Source organism: Panthera onca, chromosome B1 (genome assembly GCF_046562875.1).
Source record: "Panthera onca isolate mPanOnc1 chromosome B1, mPanOnc1 haplotype 2, whole genome shotgun sequence".
Taxonomy (NCBI): domain Eukaryota; kingdom Metazoa; phylum Chordata; class Mammalia; order Carnivora; family Felidae; genus Panthera; species Panthera onca.
Window position 1 is genome coordinate 134,063,546 of NC_138342.1, and position 18,386 is coordinate 134,081,931.

The 18,386-nt window shown below is 36.6% G+C and overlaps 1 protein-coding gene across 2 annotated transcripts in view; it reads right to left on the reverse strand.

Moving 5' to 3' along the window:
* Positions 1-18,386, reverse strand: part of PDGFC (platelet derived growth factor C) — a 204,180-nt gene that overhangs the window by 50,874 nt on the left and 134,920 nt on the right. For both annotated transcript variants that reach the window (XM_060653910.3, XM_060653911.3), the window contains exon 3: positions 4,157-4,337. In XM_060653910.3, the coding sequence (XP_060509893.1) occupies positions 4,157-4,337 (181 nt within the window). The remainder of the gene's footprint in view (positions 1-4,156; positions 4,338-18,386) is intronic.

Consider the following 18,386-nt stretch of genomic DNA (forward strand, 5'->3'; position numbering starts at 1 on the left):
AATAGTCCACTAAGGACCCATGGTTCCTATCATTTTTATCATTAGAAAATTAAAGGAGACCATTGTGGCCAGTGGTCTCCAAGGTCCTATTTTGCAAGGGTGGGTTTGCAGTCAATGAGACCAATGCCTTTGAGGAGCTGGGTGTGCTAATTATGAAGTACATCCTTGACAAAAAAGAAAAAAAAAGTATTAGAGATGATCCAGGGGTTGGAGGGGCATGTGCCCTTGAGCAAATGCCACAAGAACTTTTAAGTCTGTTCTTAAAAAGGTAAACTTTCTTCCCTTAGGCTTTCATTCATTGATACACAGATAAGACTGATGGATCTTTCCAGGCTAGTAATAATATTGTGGGGAGGAGGGGCATGGAGGGAAGGATGTCATTTAGCAACACACAATGATAATTCAAAACATTCTGGAAGGCTTAACAGCAAAATCACTTGTCAACTTTTCACTAACCAAATCTCACCCTTCTGCAGGCAGTTATTGAGAACAGGAGTGTGGCTGTGTTGGGGAAGAGGCATACAAGGAACCAAGAGAAAGGCTTCTACGAAATGGTAGATAAATAGCCAAAATAGATTTAAACTCAACAGAACTGAACAATCTGGCAAAATCAAAATCACCAAGTCATATTTATTAGGCAACAAGGACCATGACATCAAATTCTCTTGTTTCTTGCAATCCAATGGCTGCTGGTTTCCTGAGCATAAGACAAATTAATAGAAGATGTCCTATGTATGTTTCTACATATTTCCATGTTCTGCAGCCCAGCACAGGTCAACTTCGGTGCCATGCAAAACATGGCTCAAAGGATGTCAGGAGAATGTCAATTCCCATATTTACAGCTTATCAAACAACTTCAATAACTATTTAAAAATGCACTGAATTTAATTTCAATGATGCACCCGGTGATACATCTTTCATCTAAAGTCTCTCAGATGCAGTTTCTGATCTTAATCACAGTAAATCTCCAATAGTAGGTCAAATTCAGGTGGCGGGGCCCTTCTGAGTCAAGAGGATGGATGGTAATTACTACAGACCCTATGAGGCTTTATCTCATTTCAAGGCTCATGAACAGGATATACTCTCACAGATAAAAATACAGCTGTCAGTGAATCTTCTGTTAGTTAAGCTGGAGTGAGTGAATGGTATCATCAACTCAGCATTCAAGTATTTATTAAGAACCTCTAATGTGCCCCAGAACTGAGCACAACACTATAAATTTCCTGTGTTTTTATCTTTACGTATTTTATTTAATCCACACAACTCTGTGAGTTATACAACTAGCTAACCCATGCAGTCATAAAATTAGAAAAATACAACCCTTGATGTTGGCATATATATATTTTAGCTTTCATGTCTTATTCTGTAGCAGGATGATTGTTAGTTATACATATTTAAAGTAATATGATGGGAAGAAGAGAGTTTATTTAAAATATAAGTATCTTCTCAGTTTCAAGTTTTTTTTAAAATTTTTTTAAAGTTTATTTATTTTTGACAGAGACAGAGTGTGAACATGAGCTGAGGAGAGGCGGAGAGAAAGAGAGGGAGACACAGAATCCGAAGCAGGCTCCAGGCTCCGAGCTGTCAGCACACAGCCTGACGCGGGGCTCGAACTCACGGGCTGCAAGATCATGACCTGGGCCGAAGTCAGACGCTTAACCGACTGAGCCACCCAGGTGCACCACAGTTTCAAGTTTTATTTTGTCACAGATTAGGAATAAATAAAACCTTTGCTGTGTTATCACACCCATCATTACGTTTTTGAGTGAAACTTAATTGTTTCCTCTTTATATATTTAAGAACACTACATATGCTACACACACTGAAGATGTGGACTGTACAACTTTGTGGAAGTATAGTCCTATCTCCCTCTGCCATCGCAGACTTAAAAAATTTTAACTTCATAAATTCTCTAAAGTAAGATGCTGTGAAAGTGTGTTAAACAGATTCTTAGCGGCTTTATTCAAACAAATCATCACAATATCAATAGTGGTTTTTGAAAATGCTCATTCTTGTCTACTATTAACATTCCTCATTTCTAGATAAAAGTCTTCAATTTTAATAAATTTAAAGAAAAACACTAAATTATTAAAGTAAGAGACGTTTTGGAAATTAACTAAAAATGGTAGAGACCCTCTACTGGCAAAAAGTATTTCATCGTGGAACAGAGGTGTGGATATCTTAAACAATCTATATAAGGTAACTGATCAAGATTCACAATTTATTTATGACATATAGTTTAGAGCTATCTCCCTTAATGTTGATTTTACACAATAAATTATTCTACTGTTACTAAATGAATAAAAGATCCTTTTCAAACTTCAGTTTGAATTCATGGTTTCTTTTAGCTATATCTACAATAATATTTAAATTTATTAATTTAATCAAATCCTTAATGTTCCACAGACTTGAATTTGGGCAACCGAAAAAAGAAAGTTCTACTTAACATCACAATGAGAATATAACGTATAAAGTTTAATATTGATTCCATATTTTCTAATTGGCTTCATGAACTGTTAGCCTGCCATGAGCATTGTTCTTATATCCAGTAAGAACACAGATGTTAATGCATGTAACCCACATTATGTTATGTTCCCAGAGTGACTGCTGATTTGTTAAATCTCCTGTCAAAAGTATTGAAGATATCAATTTTTATGTTATTTTAAGTGGTGATATTATTGATTATATTTAAAACGTTTACTAGGTGACATCATCATATTTGTAAGAGTACTTCAGAATTACTATAAGTAATGTGATAAAAATAGTAAAAGGGTGTTTAATATTTCTGTTGTGCAACAAATAGATATGAATGTTTGAAATAATATGTAAAGGATACAAATCGCCAGGATACAACTAAAACTACAGTAACAATTAAAGACCAAATAGGTGTCTTAAGTTCCAGTGAAAAGTTCAGAACTTCTTTTTTGAAACATGAACAGCCACAAGTATTATTTAAGCAGGATAAATATTAGCATAAGTAGGATAATAGAGATGACTACTTTTTAAAGTATATTTTACTAAAACACTGATTTTAGAAAGAGCTAGTAAGTTTACTTCTCTCGATAAAAAGAAAAATATGATGTACAGAATGTTGTGTACATGTTCATAAACCACACACATAAAAAATAAATTTTTGGCAGGTCCAGAAGAGGAAAGATGCCACCTTAATGGCGGAGAAAAAGTAAAACATCACTGAAGAAATTGGAATTTTAGGGCAGTTACAGACATGAATTTAGCTAAAATGGTATTAATATCAAACAGTGCTGGCTTTCTAGGTCTGCAATGTATTCATAACAAATATATAAATGAATTTGAAAATTAGAACTGTTAGAATCCCGTGTAAGCTTCAACATTTATGTCTTTAAAGTAAGAGTAACATTTAGCAAAATGCAAAAGAGTATATCACATAAGAAAGTTCTACAAAAATGCTAGAAAATAAAATGTATTTTATTACTTAATATGACTCAAACTTGAAATTCAGGAAGACTTTATATGGTCCAAACTTTGATGATTATCTAAATGGGAAGAGTAGGGGCGCCTGGGTGGCTCAGTCGGTTAAGCGTCAGACTTCGCTCAGGTCATGATCTCACGGTCCGTGAGTTCGAGCCCCGTGTCGGGCTCTGTGCTGACAGCTCAGAGCCTGGAGCCTGCTTCAGATTCTGTGTCTCCCTCTCTGTCTGACCCTCCCCCATTCATGCTCTGTCTCTCTCTGTCTCAAAAATAAATAAACATTAAAGAAAAAATTAAAAAAAAAATAAATGGGAAGAGTAATAAATACACAGATTTTCCTATTTTTTTTTTTTCCAAGAGAAAATGCTATGTACTTATGCAACTTCCCACAAACAATGAATAGTGAGTTGCAGGAGAGTTGGGTAAGGGGGTTTCTCCTCAAAGTTGTAAAAAAACATGTTTTATTTCATTACTCTGAAAAGGTATTTAACATGGCCAATGATTAGTGATCTGTAGTGATGGAATTTAAGTTATTTGTGATAACTACAGTGACATTTATGGATAAAAAAATCAAGGTAGGTAAAAGGTTTTGTTTTTTGTTTTTCCTGATTCTCCCCCCCGCCCACCTTTTTTTTTTTTTCTTCTTTTTTTAAGGTAAGCAAATAACTGACCCAATTAAATCAGGGGATCTGTAAGTGGTACTTACTGGCATGACAATGTTGTAGTGGATGCAGAACCCCGGTTCAGAAGGAAAATATTCATCAGATACAAATCTTATCCTGATTTGATTTCCTTTAGAAATCTGTTTTCCTGGCACTGTACCAGAACCACACCAGCGTCCTAATATAGTTCCATCACTAGGTTCTTCAACCTCTACAAAATCATACCTGCAAGAGACAAAGGCAAAAGAGACATAACATAACATGATCATAGCATGATTTGTTATTTTAGCAATTCACATTCCATGTTCATGGATACAAGGCAACTATCTATGGACCAGAGCCAGGAGTCCATTCCAAATTTAACTGGGTCAATATAATCAAATACTCCAAAGAAGAGGCACAATCAAAAATGCTTTCTCAATGTGGGCAAAATGACTCTTCTATTCTAAGCCCTCTAGTGCTGCTGGTGATGAACTCCAAATTCACTAAAAATAGCCATCTCAAGGCTTAAATATTTTGTAGGGAGCAACCGTATCTGACATTCAACTTATGAATTATTCAATGTAATTTCCATTTGGACATGATAGTTTTACTCCAATTTTAAGTGCTATTCTCATCGCCCATTACTTTCCGACAGTAACGCTTTCACCCTAGTCAGACTCCTTGGCTCCCTTTCCTCATCTCTGAGGCAAGCTTCTCTACAGCCGCATCATTATATACACACCCTTGAAATCTCACTTTGTACCAGTCTGCCTCTGTGAGACCTTTCTGGGTGTTCTCAGTTCACCGTCATCTTTCTCTTTTTGATAAACACATATGTTCAATATTCATTATATGTATGCAAGTGATCCAGTTTCATAGTCTGTTAAATCCCTGAAGAAAGGAATCAGTTTTTATATACTTCTAATTTGCACTGCAATGCACACAGTATCCTAAACATAAGGAATACGTAATATTTTTCCAACAAATGTTAATTTTGGTTTGAAAGGTTTAGATCAGTGGTACTCATCCAGAGCAGTGTTGCCTCTTAAGAAACATCCCAGAAATCTTCAGAGGCATTTTGGCTTATACTGAGACCAGGGGTGGGGATGGCACTGTGACACGTGGCAGGCACAGTCCAACAATGTTCAATAATGGAAAGTCCCAGAAGTGAGTATTGGCCCCATGTTCCCCATGCCTTTCAAACAGTTCACTGGACGTTTATGTAGGTGAAATTTTTGGTGTAGTTCCTCTGAGTCTGGAAACTAATGCTGTCTCACATGTAAGCACAAATATGTTCTGCAGTTTTAGGTAAAACCAAATTTTCCAGAAATTTAACCATCAAATAAGTTGAAGAAAGTTTCTATGTTTTGGAACGTAGCAAGAATTACTATTTTGGAAAAAACATATCATGAACAGAAACACTGCTTATACAATCTGTATTTCAATTAAACCAATTAAACATATACATATTCGTCTATATCTAGAACTGTCATATTCACAATGAATCTACTTAAAAGATGCAAATATCTACTTCCTTGCATTTTCCTCGCATACTTGTGCATATGTATTTATGATTTTAAATCCATTATTTTCATAAAACTTACTTTGTTATTTTAGCTTTATATAGCACACATGCCATTATATTTATATTTCAAACAATTGTGTATATAAATAGATGATCACTTCTATGAACTTCCTTCGAGAATACTAAAGAGGACACTGCAAAAAATTTCTTAAAATGTAGGTCTGACATGGTTGAAAATCACGGGTAGGCGTTTTCAAAAATATAAATTCAGTAGATACTAGACAACAAAAATAGTATGTTTTGTGCAGTACTGAATTTACAGAAGAAAAAATTATTGAAAATTATATACAGAGTATGTAATGGGCCAATTCTATTTATAAATCTTCATCCTGAAGAAGTATCCAGAACTCGCTTATGACATGTAACTTGACTTGTTTCAGCCTCATTTTGCTTGGTCTTAAATTAAGGATGATGCTACTTAGCTCTCAGGGATACTTTGGGACAGGAGACGTGTGTGTACCTAAAACACTGTTGGCTCACAGCTGCCATTTAATAAAGCTGTCCTTCATCTCCATCCTGCATCCCGTACCCCCTCCTCCACATGAACTTTTAATGTAACTGTGGGAGTCTGAAAGCAATAAATAAGAAAACTCAGATACAAAGGGGAGAACACTTGCTACATCACACGACAGGCCTCGGTCATCAATGACAAACGTGTGAACCGACCGGTAGAACTGTTCTAGGAGTTTGGTATATATGCGTGTGGTGGGACTGAAAAGTGGTGGGGTTAGGGGTTAGAGGACTTGGACAAAACAGACCTAAGTAGGGGCGCCTGGGTGGCTCAGTTGGCTAAATGTCCGACTTCAGCTCGGGTCATGATCTCGCCGTTGGAGCTCAAGGACCACGTCGGGGGCATTGTGCTGACAGCTCAGAGCCTGGAACCTGCTTTGGATTCTGTGTCTCCCTCTCTCTGAACTTCCCCTGCTCTCTCACATGCTCTCTCTCTCTCTCTCTCTCTCTTTCTCTCTCTCTCAAAAATAAATAAACATTAAAAAAAATTAGAAAAGAACAGACCTACGTAGTTATTTCAGATCTCCTTGGTACAAAAGTTGATAACTACCATTTTATATGAAAGGATCATTTTTATATCAAGATAGTTTACATGTGAAACAAAGTTTTTTTTTGTATCTGTTTGTTCTCTGCTTGGGAGGTTTTCCCCTAAACCTATCTAATGTAGGTTACCACCGTTGCTAGTTTGAAGAGAGCCAGATTTGAGACCTGGTCGATCATTCTGTAAGCATTTATGAAGTGCTCACTTGGTGCAAAGTGTTCTGCTAGATTCTTAGGATTCAAAGATGAAACTATAGCTTCCTTGGGCTCAGGGCCCATAAAACACTTTGGTAAGTGCTCTAATGAGAGTACGTAGGAAATACTGTGGAAGACTGGCAGAGTAGGAGTAACTCTATACAGTGAGATTAGGGTTAGTTTGCAAAGGAACATTTGGGCTGTCAATGAGTACTGACTGAGCGGGGGTGAAAAGAGGGGAAATGGAAATGCATTGTAGCGAGAAGGACAATGTGTAAGATGCAACAGAAGAAAGAAGGGGCCCAGCACGGTGGGCTGGGAATAGAAGGTGGGGAACAAAGAAGCAGATGAAGATCAAGCTGGAAGAACAGGCGTAGGTGGGAAGGCCTTTGGGTAGAATATTTTGTAGGCATAATGTAGCAAACAGGGAAGTGCAGTTTTAGTAGGCTCTGTTTCTTTTTACAAATTTAAGTCAAGATTCTAAAGAATGGAATGGCACAGAATATCTGGATTTCTGGCTTTTTTACATATTAAATTTGAAGATCTGGTAATACTAAGTATCATTAGCCCTAGGATGAGTCCATGAAGTTCAGATCTCTGGAATTGGTGTCGGCTCCAGAAGAGGAGGTGTCTTTAATTTCCTGCCTTATCCCTAACGCCTGTGTGTCAGGAACATAGTACATACTGTATCAGTATTTGGCGGATGAAGGAATGAACACCAGGCCTTCATGCGTTCACTGCAACTGAGACTGGGACCAAGTGGAAAGACATGTTCTTTCTGTCTTTAAAGATCCCCATCTACTTTCAGGGGCGCCTGGATGGCTCAGTGGGTTGAGCGTCTGACTTCGGCTCAGGTCATGATCTCATGGTTCGTGAGTTCAAGCCCTGCATCGGGCTCTGTACTGACAGCTCAGAGCCTGGAGCCTGCTTCGGATTCTGTGTCTCCCTCTCTCTCTGCCCCTAACCCACTCACATTCTGTCTCTGTCTCTCTCAAAATTAAATAAACATTAAAAAAAAAAAAAAAGATCCCCATCTACTTTCTTTGTTGTTGTTGTTGTTGTTGTTGTTGTTGTTGTTGTTGTTGTTTAAATGCCCAGATCGTCATTCGTTCACATTATTTGCCCATGTGGGCCTAAGAGGCACAGCCATGAAGATTTCAGTGAGGGAGTAACACTGGCAGGGAATAGAATCACCACTTCTCTGAGGAATGCCAGGAAATGATAACATACAAGTGTGGGTAGAAAGAAGAGATCCTGTAACAAACACATCCTGAAAAGGAACAGTCAGGGGAACTTGGGGAAAGCCACTATGAGGGATGCCACAGAACTGAGCAAAGAGGGAAGAGAAATATCCACCAGAAACAGAAGAGATCCACAGTGCTGACGGTACCAATGCCAAAGAAAGCTCAAAGACGCTAAAAACCAAAAAGTATCCCTTGGGTTTGGCAATTACGAAGTCATTTCAATAAACTGGTTGGGCAGAACAGAAACTGTCAAAAATGTACTTCAGTCCATTTTCAAAATTATCTAATAGAAGCATTGTATGAGAAAAGATCATATGCAAGAAAACTGAAACAATTCACGTTAACTATTTTACTATTACACACTTTTCTTCTTATTGTTCGAAAATAAACACTAGTACGTATTGATGTGATTTGTAAGTTCTGTAGAAGTATTTAAAAGGAGTTTTTAACCACACAGAAATATCTGGATTATACATGTTAAGAACTTATTAAGGAACGATTAAAATTAAACTTGGCTTTATCTTAGATCCTGAAACAAAAATCCCTGTCCTGCAAATAAGAGAAGTACATCATGACTTTCTTCGTGAAGATTTTCTACTGAATTTGATGCCATTAAAAAAAAAAAATCAATCTTTATAATCTTTATAACAATTTCTGGATTTGCAGTTAGACCGCTGGCAATTAATTCTTACATGCTCATACATGCTCACCACGTAAATGTGGTGCACACATTTACCACAGTGCTTTAAAAATCTACATAGTTTTGCATTCCATGGAGGTTAAATGAAATGGACATCTAAAAAAGTACTGTTTTGTGTGTGTGTGTGTGTGTGTGTGTGTGTATAAAACAGCAGAATCGAACATATGCTACTAATTGTTTCACAGTAAACTTTTAAGATTTTCTTCCCAAGTGGTGTCCTATGACAATATAATTCTATTGTTCACCCAATATTCCACCCAATTATTCCACCATCAATTTTTATGGTCATACTCGACAGCTGTTTAGCTGTGTATGGAGCTGAAAAATACCAATACCATCATTATTTACCAAGGCTTAGTTTTCTCTCTTGAAACCGTAAATCCCCTTGCTAAAGGATATGGTTACAAAAATAGCATTTTTTAAAAACTTAAGTCATATTCAAGATCAGGTAAAATAGACCAAGTGAAGATCCACCTGTAAAGTATTCCCATGCCTCATTACTGTGTGTAATCTTCAACACAGAAAAAATGAAAGCAAAAATCACTGCCACTTGATTCTACATTTCCTTTAAATGTTTGAGAATATGGAGCACGAGTGGAAAAAGACTAATGCATTAAATCCAGTTGTCTTCCCTAATAAATTGAAGTTTTTCTTTTTTCTGATAAAACGATATTTGCAGATGGAGTTAATTGCGGAAGTCCATTGGTTTATATACTATAGCATCGCTCAAAACATCAAGTTAGAGAGAAAACAATGACAAAAGATGTTTCTAGGCCGTAGCCAAATGAAAGGGGAATGAAAAAACCAAGAACATTTGACACATGAAAGTGAAATTACAAAACGTAATCTTCCTTAAACGCCGAAATCTACACATGCCCAGGTGACTGTTCTGGAGACACGGTAATCCTTATAATACACTCTCAGGTATTAATTTCCAACATGCACAACTGCTCACATCAGTATTTAAAGGATTTACTAAACCTATTTTATGAGCCAATCAAACATCACTTTCTCACGGCAACATGATACAGAGCACACAGCGCTAAGTGGTTTATAATGATCACTCCCTTTCTCTAACATACCCCTGGGGACCCATGGAGGATTTATGTCCTTTTATGTTTAACAAACAAGTCTGGTATTGTAGACAAAATTTTCGTTCTCATGTGGGAATTCAAAAACTGTGAGGGCATGAGGACTGCTTTCCAACTCGCAAGAATCGTAAGGAGTAAACCGAAGAAATAAATTCCCTGGTAAACAGAATTGTCAGACACCCTGCTTCCTTCAACAAAAATAAACCAACCCTGCAAAATAGGCTGCTTCTCATTCAAACTCACTAAAACCCCATCAATTAAACCTACCTCATGAATTACCGAATCCGACGGTAGTATGAGACCCTGCCAACAAATACATGCGGATCTTAAAAGACCCAGCTCTGCAACTGTCACCTGGCGCCCAAGTTTGTTGGCAAAGGTAATAAAATCAGTAAGATGCCAATTATTCCACAGTGCTTACTGGATGATACTTCAGCTTAGCAGAATACTACTCATTCGCACAAGTTTCAGATCCCTACTCGGACCCCAAAATGTCTATATACACTTTAACCTGCTGAAAAGAATTTTAAAATAATAATTAAATTTTATCAATTGCTTTTTATTCACAAACTCATTTGAGCCTCACAAAAAAAAAAAAAAAATCACAAAAAGTTGATACTGCTACTGCGTCCATTTCCTAGATTATAAAATGCAGGGCACCTAAGCTCCTAGTCAAGGTCACATAGACTAAATACAGAGGCAAGGCTTCCTTCCTCTTCGGCAGTAGAACTCTAGAACCCACGGCTAACTCCAGAACCCTTAAGTTCTAAGCCACTCTATGTACTGTATTTGAAATATGCATCCATAATTATATTTGCTTTATTTTGAGGCCTCACCGAAGAGAATTTGTGTCTTTGTTCAAATTGGCTAAATGGTTTTATTCAATGGCTAGAGAAACATTCAGGTCATTCAAATAAAACTTGGTCATGTGGGCACATACATTTTCCAAGTATTTGTTTGAATCAATTTGGTAATACAACAGTCCCCCTCATCTGCAGGGGATATGTTCCAAGATCATCAGTGGGTGCCTGAAACCTCAAATGGTATCAAACTCCATATTTACTGTTTATTCCTACACAAACATACCACCAATGACAAAGCTTAATTTATAACTTAGGCATGGTAAGAGATTTAAAACCACAGCTAATAGTAAAATAGAATAATTATATCAATATATCATAATAAAAGTTATGTGAATGTGGTCCCTCTCTCTCTCTCTCTCTCTCTCAAAATATCTCATTACACGGTACTCACCTGCTTTCCTCTCGTGATGATGTGAGATGATAAAATGCCTACGTGACGAGCCGAAGTAAGGTAAATGACATAGACACTATGAAGCAGTGTTAAGTACTATTGACCTTCTGACGATATAGCACAAAGAGGATCATCTGCGACCAGACCTCAAATGACCACAAGTAACTGAAACAGTGGATGAGGAAGGTACTAGTGTATTTATTTTTAGCTACTCTAAATTCTCTATGGATAGTTTTTTTTTTTTTTTAATTTTTTTAACGTTTTATTTATTTTTGAAACAGAGAGAGAGAGACAGAGCATGAACAGGGGAGGGGCAGAGAAAGAGGGAGACACAGAATCGGAAGCAGGATCCAGGCTCTGAGCCGTCAGCACAGAGCCCGACGCAGGGCTCGACGCGGGGCTCGACGCGGGGCTCGAGATCGTGACCTGAGCTGAAGTCGGACGCTTAACCGACTGAGCCACCCAGGCGCCCCTCTGCATGGATAGTTTTAAACCTACCTAGAAAATGTGTAAGTCAAACCGCCAAGCATGCTTCAGAGGGCTGAGAACACATAATGAAGTAATTTTCAGGAAAATATGATAGTTCTACCTGTGAGAAATGGTTATGTTGTACATGGTGGGGTAGTTTATGGAAGACAATTAATAGATTCAATTTATCTTGTTACTAAATAAAAACACTGCAAAGCTAGAACCCATGAATTCAACTTACAAAGGTAGAAAAATTAAGCAAATCAAAGTATAAGGTGAAAACTAATGGAAATGGAAAGTATAAGAGATGTTTTTGAAACCAAAATTAGAATTTATAGTTAAAACCAAAAACTGGTTCTCAGAAAGGAGAGATAGGCAGATACAGGGAATGAGGGAGGGAAAGGGGGAGAGGACAAGGGGGGAGAGAAGGAGATAGAGAGTATGACCAAGAATTTACATATTTAGGAGTGAGGAAGATAGTAACAATCACAGGGAAAAATGTATTTAAGGGGACTGGGTGGCTCAGTCAGTTGAGTGTCCGACTCTTGATTTCAGCTCAGGTCATGATCTCACAGTTCGTGAGTTCGAGCCCTACATCAAGCTCCATACTGATAGCACTGAGCCTGCTTGGGGTTCTGTTTCTCCCCACCCCCCCCCCGCCCCTCTTACACTCACATGCTCTCTCTCTCTCTTTCTCTCTCTCTCTCAAAATAAATAAACTTAAAAAAAAAGTATTTAAAGTTTATAAGTATGTTTTGTATAACTTTATGCCAATGAAATCTGAAAAGCTAAATGAAATTGATGACTTCCCAGGAAAACGTAAATTATCAAAGTTGACTGAAAAAGCAGAAGTAAACTAATAACTCTAGAAGAAACTGAAAATTCATATCAAATATTTGACAATATCTACCTACATTAATAATAAAATAAACTAGCCTAAATTTTGTGGATATAGTTTATAATATTATATATATTACAGTTGCTAAGAGATTAGGTTTTTTTTGAGAGAGAGGTATAGAAAGAGAGAGCAAGTGGGAATCTCAAGCAGGCCCCATGCTCAGTGCAGAGCCTGATGAGGGGCTTGATCTCACGACCCTGCAATCATGATCTGAGATGAAATCAAGAGTCAGATGCTTAACTGAGCCACGCAGGTGCTCTGAGATTAGATCTTAAATGTTCTTATCGCACAAAAGAAATGGAATTATGTGTCTTGATGAAGATGTTAGCTAACTCTCTGGTGGTAAGCACACTGAGATATAGAAGTGTATCAAATCAACCCATTGCACACCTTAAACTTACACAATGTTATATGCCAATTATATCTCAATAAGGTTGGAAAAAGTAAATAAAAATTAAAATCTCCAATAAATGGGAGAAAAAAACCTTATATCAAAGTTCTTATAAATGGCAAATCAAACAGTTAAAATCAATTTTACTTAGAAAGAGGGAAATGCAAAAATACCAAATAAAATTTCATCAAGTATCACCCACCAGTGGATTAAAAGATAAAGTAATTCATGAGAGAATATGGGTGTAGTTTATGAACATAAAGGCAAAGGTAAAAATGAAGTTTTAGTATTATTAACAGGAGAAAAACTATAGGATCGTATCAGTAAATACTGAAACAACATGATAAAATCAACTACAGATAAAATGTGACTAGCACTACACTTTCAAATCATGGTAAAAAGTTATTTAATGGAAACTAACTGCAAGTTTTACACCAAGTAAAATTAAAATCGTTCTCATTAAAGTTATAATCACGACAGGGTTAGCCATTCTTACCACTACAAGTTTTTGGGGGGAGGAGGGGGAGCTCTAGCTATTTTAGAGAAAATAAAATATATGTTGTAATAAAAAGAGAAGAGAAAAACGATCCTTAATTGATAATAGATTCCCTTGAGAATAGACTACAACAGGGTCGGCACTGATATTGGAAGAAGTTGGAAATAAGTAGGTATGGGATAGGGTGGCTTAGAGCATGGTAGGGGAGGTAGAGGTTAAGAATGGTTACATGTTGTATATATTTGAACTTTTTTTTTAATGTTTATTTTTGAGAGAGAGAGACAGAGACAGAGACAGAATGCAAGTGGGGGAGGGGCAGAGAGAAAGGGAGACACAGAATCACAGGTTCCAGGGTCTGAGCTGTCAGCACAGAGGCCGACTCGGAGCTTGGACCCATGAACCACAAAGTCATGACCTGAGCCAAAGTCAGCTGCCCAACTGACTGAGCCACCCAATGCCCCAATGCTGTATTTAAGGTACATCTCATATTAGTTGGTGTAGGATATGAGAAAAACAGGTGTCCAAGATAATTCCAAAGCTTTTGGCTTTTAAAAACCATTCAGGACTAGAGGAGAATTTAGTAAAGTGACTAAATATAGGATCAATATGCAAATATCAGTAACCTTTTTTTTTTTTTAACAACAAATGCCAGAAACTGCATAGGGGAAATGTCTTTCACGGTAGAACTATAAAAGTGCATAATAATCAGTTTAATAATAAATTATAAACACTGCATGAGTAAATTCACATAATATTACTAAATGACAAAAAAAACCCATGACTTCACTATTATTTTTAAGAAACAAGACTTCAGTATTATTTGTATAAAACAAAATCACCACAATAAAGCAAACATTTTGTCGTACATGCTCTGTACCAGGCACTTTATCAACTCATTCAATCTTCCAACATAGCCCTATCCATAGCTATAATTATTATAACCGTATTATAAATGGGGAAACTGAGGTACAAAGAAGTCATGCAACAAGGCAAAGTCATTACAGCTAAGAGTAATGGAATTGCAAGAGGAATCTTGCTCCAGACTTCAGAGTCTGTATTCTTAACCATTAGACCATACTGCCTCTAGTTAAACAACACAACAGAGACTTACCATCCGGCTAAATGTCAGTATTCATAATCCACTATTAAGAACTCTGACTTAAACTCTCCAGATCCTCTTCCTTAAAAACGTGGAAACTATTCATTACCTCTCAAGATTGTCGTGAGGATCAAATGAGGGAATGCATATAAAGTCTTTACGATAGTGCCTAACAAATAAGATGCTCAAAAAGTGGTCAGTGTGTGTGTGTGTGTGTGTGTGTGTGTGTGTGTGTGTGTGTGTGTGTTGTGTGTTAAATAACTGCTATCACTGCAGCCATATATATGCAAATCATGGAAGATTCTACCCCGTGGAAGAACAGACCCCAGAGCTCCTGATACACTGCTAAGTGGCATGGATCCCTACTTTGGCTCATGCCAGTCCCCAGAACCAGCTCCCTTGGCCATTCTTCCGTGTGGAAGTAACTATCCAGACTCTAACCTGACAAAACAATATAAGCACATCTGGTTGCTATTATTATTAACAGTTGCTCTTTACATTGTAGAAGACAGATTCATCAATAGATTGTGAAGATATCAAACACTTAATTTCTGTGCCAATATTCTCTACTCTTATAAAATGAGTACAACAGCAATAGTGTATCAATGTTACAACTGTGGTGGGCATTAAATGACTTAATATGTTGCAAGCACTCACCTGTTTGCTCAGAATTTTTTTTTTTTGAAGACTGATTAGCCATTGAAATATGTGGTTACTTATTCTCAATTATTACCTGTATGTATGTATGCATATTTTACAGAAACATCACCTCATATCATAGTACTATTACTGAAATAATGCAGAGATTTAGGTGGCTAAATCGATGTCAATTCAGAGGCTGTTGCCCAAGTAAGATTCATGTTCGTCTCTAAAGAACACTTCTCATACTCTTTATTACTATCTTGTGATAAATTTTACCAAAAAAGATCTCATTAACATTTAGGCCTGCCTACTGTGATGCTCTGTGGTGTGTGGCTGTTTATTACACACATACTGAGTGATTCACTATTAAATTATTAATAATTCAATAACAGTTCTTATGAATGATCAACAATTTACCTTTATTATGTGTCAACAACTGAACCACTGTAGTATTGAAATATTTTAGAGAAACTAAATTATGAAATGGAGTTAATAGTCATTCTATTTAGGCTAAAGCAAACATTTTCTCTGATGGATTATCATCTTGTCATTTCCCCTTCTACTTTCAATGAATAGGGTAAGAGTAAAGGGAGAGACTGCCAGTAGAGGTAGGTAGGAATAGGAAAAAAAAAAAAGGAGGACTTCTTGAAAACATCCCAACTACTGAGCTTAGTATATCTTGGAATATTGAAATGGGAATGCACAGGGGCGCCTGGGTGGCTCAGTCGGTCAAGCGTCCGACTTCAGCTCAGGTCACGATCTCACGCTCCGTGAGTTCGAGCCCCGCGTCGGGCTCTGGGCTGATGGCTCAGAGCCTGGAGCCTGCTTCTGATTCTGTGTCTCCCTCTCTCTCTGCCCCTCCCCCGTTCATGCTCTGTCTCTGTCTCAAAAATAAAACGTTAAAAAAAAATTAAAAAAAAAAAAAAGAAAGAAATGGGAACGCACATATAAAGAGTTACTTAAGGGGTATCAAACTTTAAGATAAGAAGGAAGGGCTAAGAATATACTCTCTCATCTACCTAACACCTAGACACTTTCAAGCATCATTTCCACAAGGAACCACCACCAAAAGGCACCCTACAGGTGGCTCCTTTTACAATTTCATTGCTTCAACATATTTATAAAAGGCCATTTCACCATTAATCAAGACATCTTTAAAGGATTTTGCTATAGGATTGGTTCTTTCAGTTTTTATCTGTGCCGTATCATTGCTACGCTTGCAAATACCAAGGTACTCGAGATATGGATTGATCTAAGCCTAAAAGAAATATTTAAGCAGTGTGATAATAAAATTTGGACAGGATTCATGTAATGCTTGTCAAAGCATTATCATGACTTCAGGCCTGGTTTTAAAAGAAAATACTTAAATGGCTGATCAGCAGCATAAGGCATTTAGGCTCATATGTTTAGATATATAAAATTACTTTTTGGTGATGATGTCTCTGAAAATGATAAAATGAGTTTGTTTTAGAATATACTAAAGGGAAATGAAAATATCTGTCCTTTTAGGGTACTAGAGAATTTCAGGTACAGTTCTTGAATAGCAGTGTTAAAAAAACTTCTAAATATTTACTTTGAACATTTATACTTGAATATATATTTGAATATTTATGATGGGATGATTTATAGTCAATGCATCTGAAAAAAATATCCTCAGAGTTTAAAAGAAATTTTAGGCATTCCAGCAAAATTCATTATTCAACATTTGACATCTAAGAACAGATCCATAGACTTGTACTTTAATAAACACAAACAGAAGAGCAGAACATTTCAATCCTGATTGATGGACATTATTTTAGGAAATAGGTGTTCAAATAAAATGGTTCTAGCCTTCAGGTTCCTCTTTGGCAAAGTAAAGGAATGAACCAGTTAGTAAAAAAGGTCATTTCAAAAAACTCATAGCTTCCCCCCACACCACCGCTTAAGAAACCAATCACATTTCCTTTTGTATGTGTAGTATGTCAAAAAATATGCAATTAATACATAGAACATATTAGAACATTATCCACTACAACATTTTCCAGAAAATTTTATTTTTTCTAAAGTCTATACAGAACTGTTATCACCAAATATCGTAACTGTCTACAGGCAATATCCATGGAAACCAGCTTCTAAATACCAGTGTATTATGAAATGAGGGGAAAAAAAAACCAAAAAAACCACTTACTAATAGGAGTGTTGAAAGGCCAACAAATGCATCGAGTCCTGTATTGTGAAAGGTCTACCCTCTGACCATGGGAAGCTTTAATCCCATCAAGGAAAGTGACTGCTTCCAATAGAAATGTTATAATACCTTTTCCTAATATGTCACTTTTACAAAACTCTTTCAAAGTGCCAACTGGCAAACGAGGAGGGCCTACAGTTATCATAGACTAGAATTGCTGCCCCACAGGGTGAATCCTTTTTTTGTTTGTTTGTTTACTGTGCACCACAAATCACACCTTAAAAGGTCAGCCTTTAGAACATGAAAGCACATTTCAGAATTCATTGGACACAGGCTCCATCTGACTCTTCTGATAAAAAAATATATCCCTATCCCTTATCAGCTATAATAGCAGAGTGGTGCCAAGAAGTAATAATAGAATGGAACCTGGCATAAAGAGGATGCTTAATAAATGGAATATATTTTTATTATCTAATGTAATTTCTATTAGATTTCTAGACTTTCTAGTTTTTCCATTCACCTGTGCTAAGTGACAATGTTCCAAACAACTAACAGAAAGTTTACTGCTGTTTTGTTTGCTTTTTTTAACCTGTTCTTCAATGATCACTATATACACTATATGTATGTATGTGTGTGTATATATATATATTTATATATATGGGGTTATGTACACACACATACACACACACACACATATACACACACGTACATATGTATGTGTCTAGGGTATAGATATTTACAGTAAAGTTAGAAAAGGTAAAATTCTATTTATATCACTTTCATTTTTATATTATCCCCAAGCAAGTATGTATTTACTTTAAGGATGTTCATTATCAATACCTGCAATTCATCTCTTAGAATACTTTAAAAACATAAAAATATATGGAGACTCCAGAGACAGGATTAGGTAAAGCTGGAATAAACATGTTTTGTAGAAAATTCACTTAGCAATTTTGAAGCAATCAATCTTCACTAGAGAAACAAGATTCTGTGGAGACTAAAATAAACTAATAAA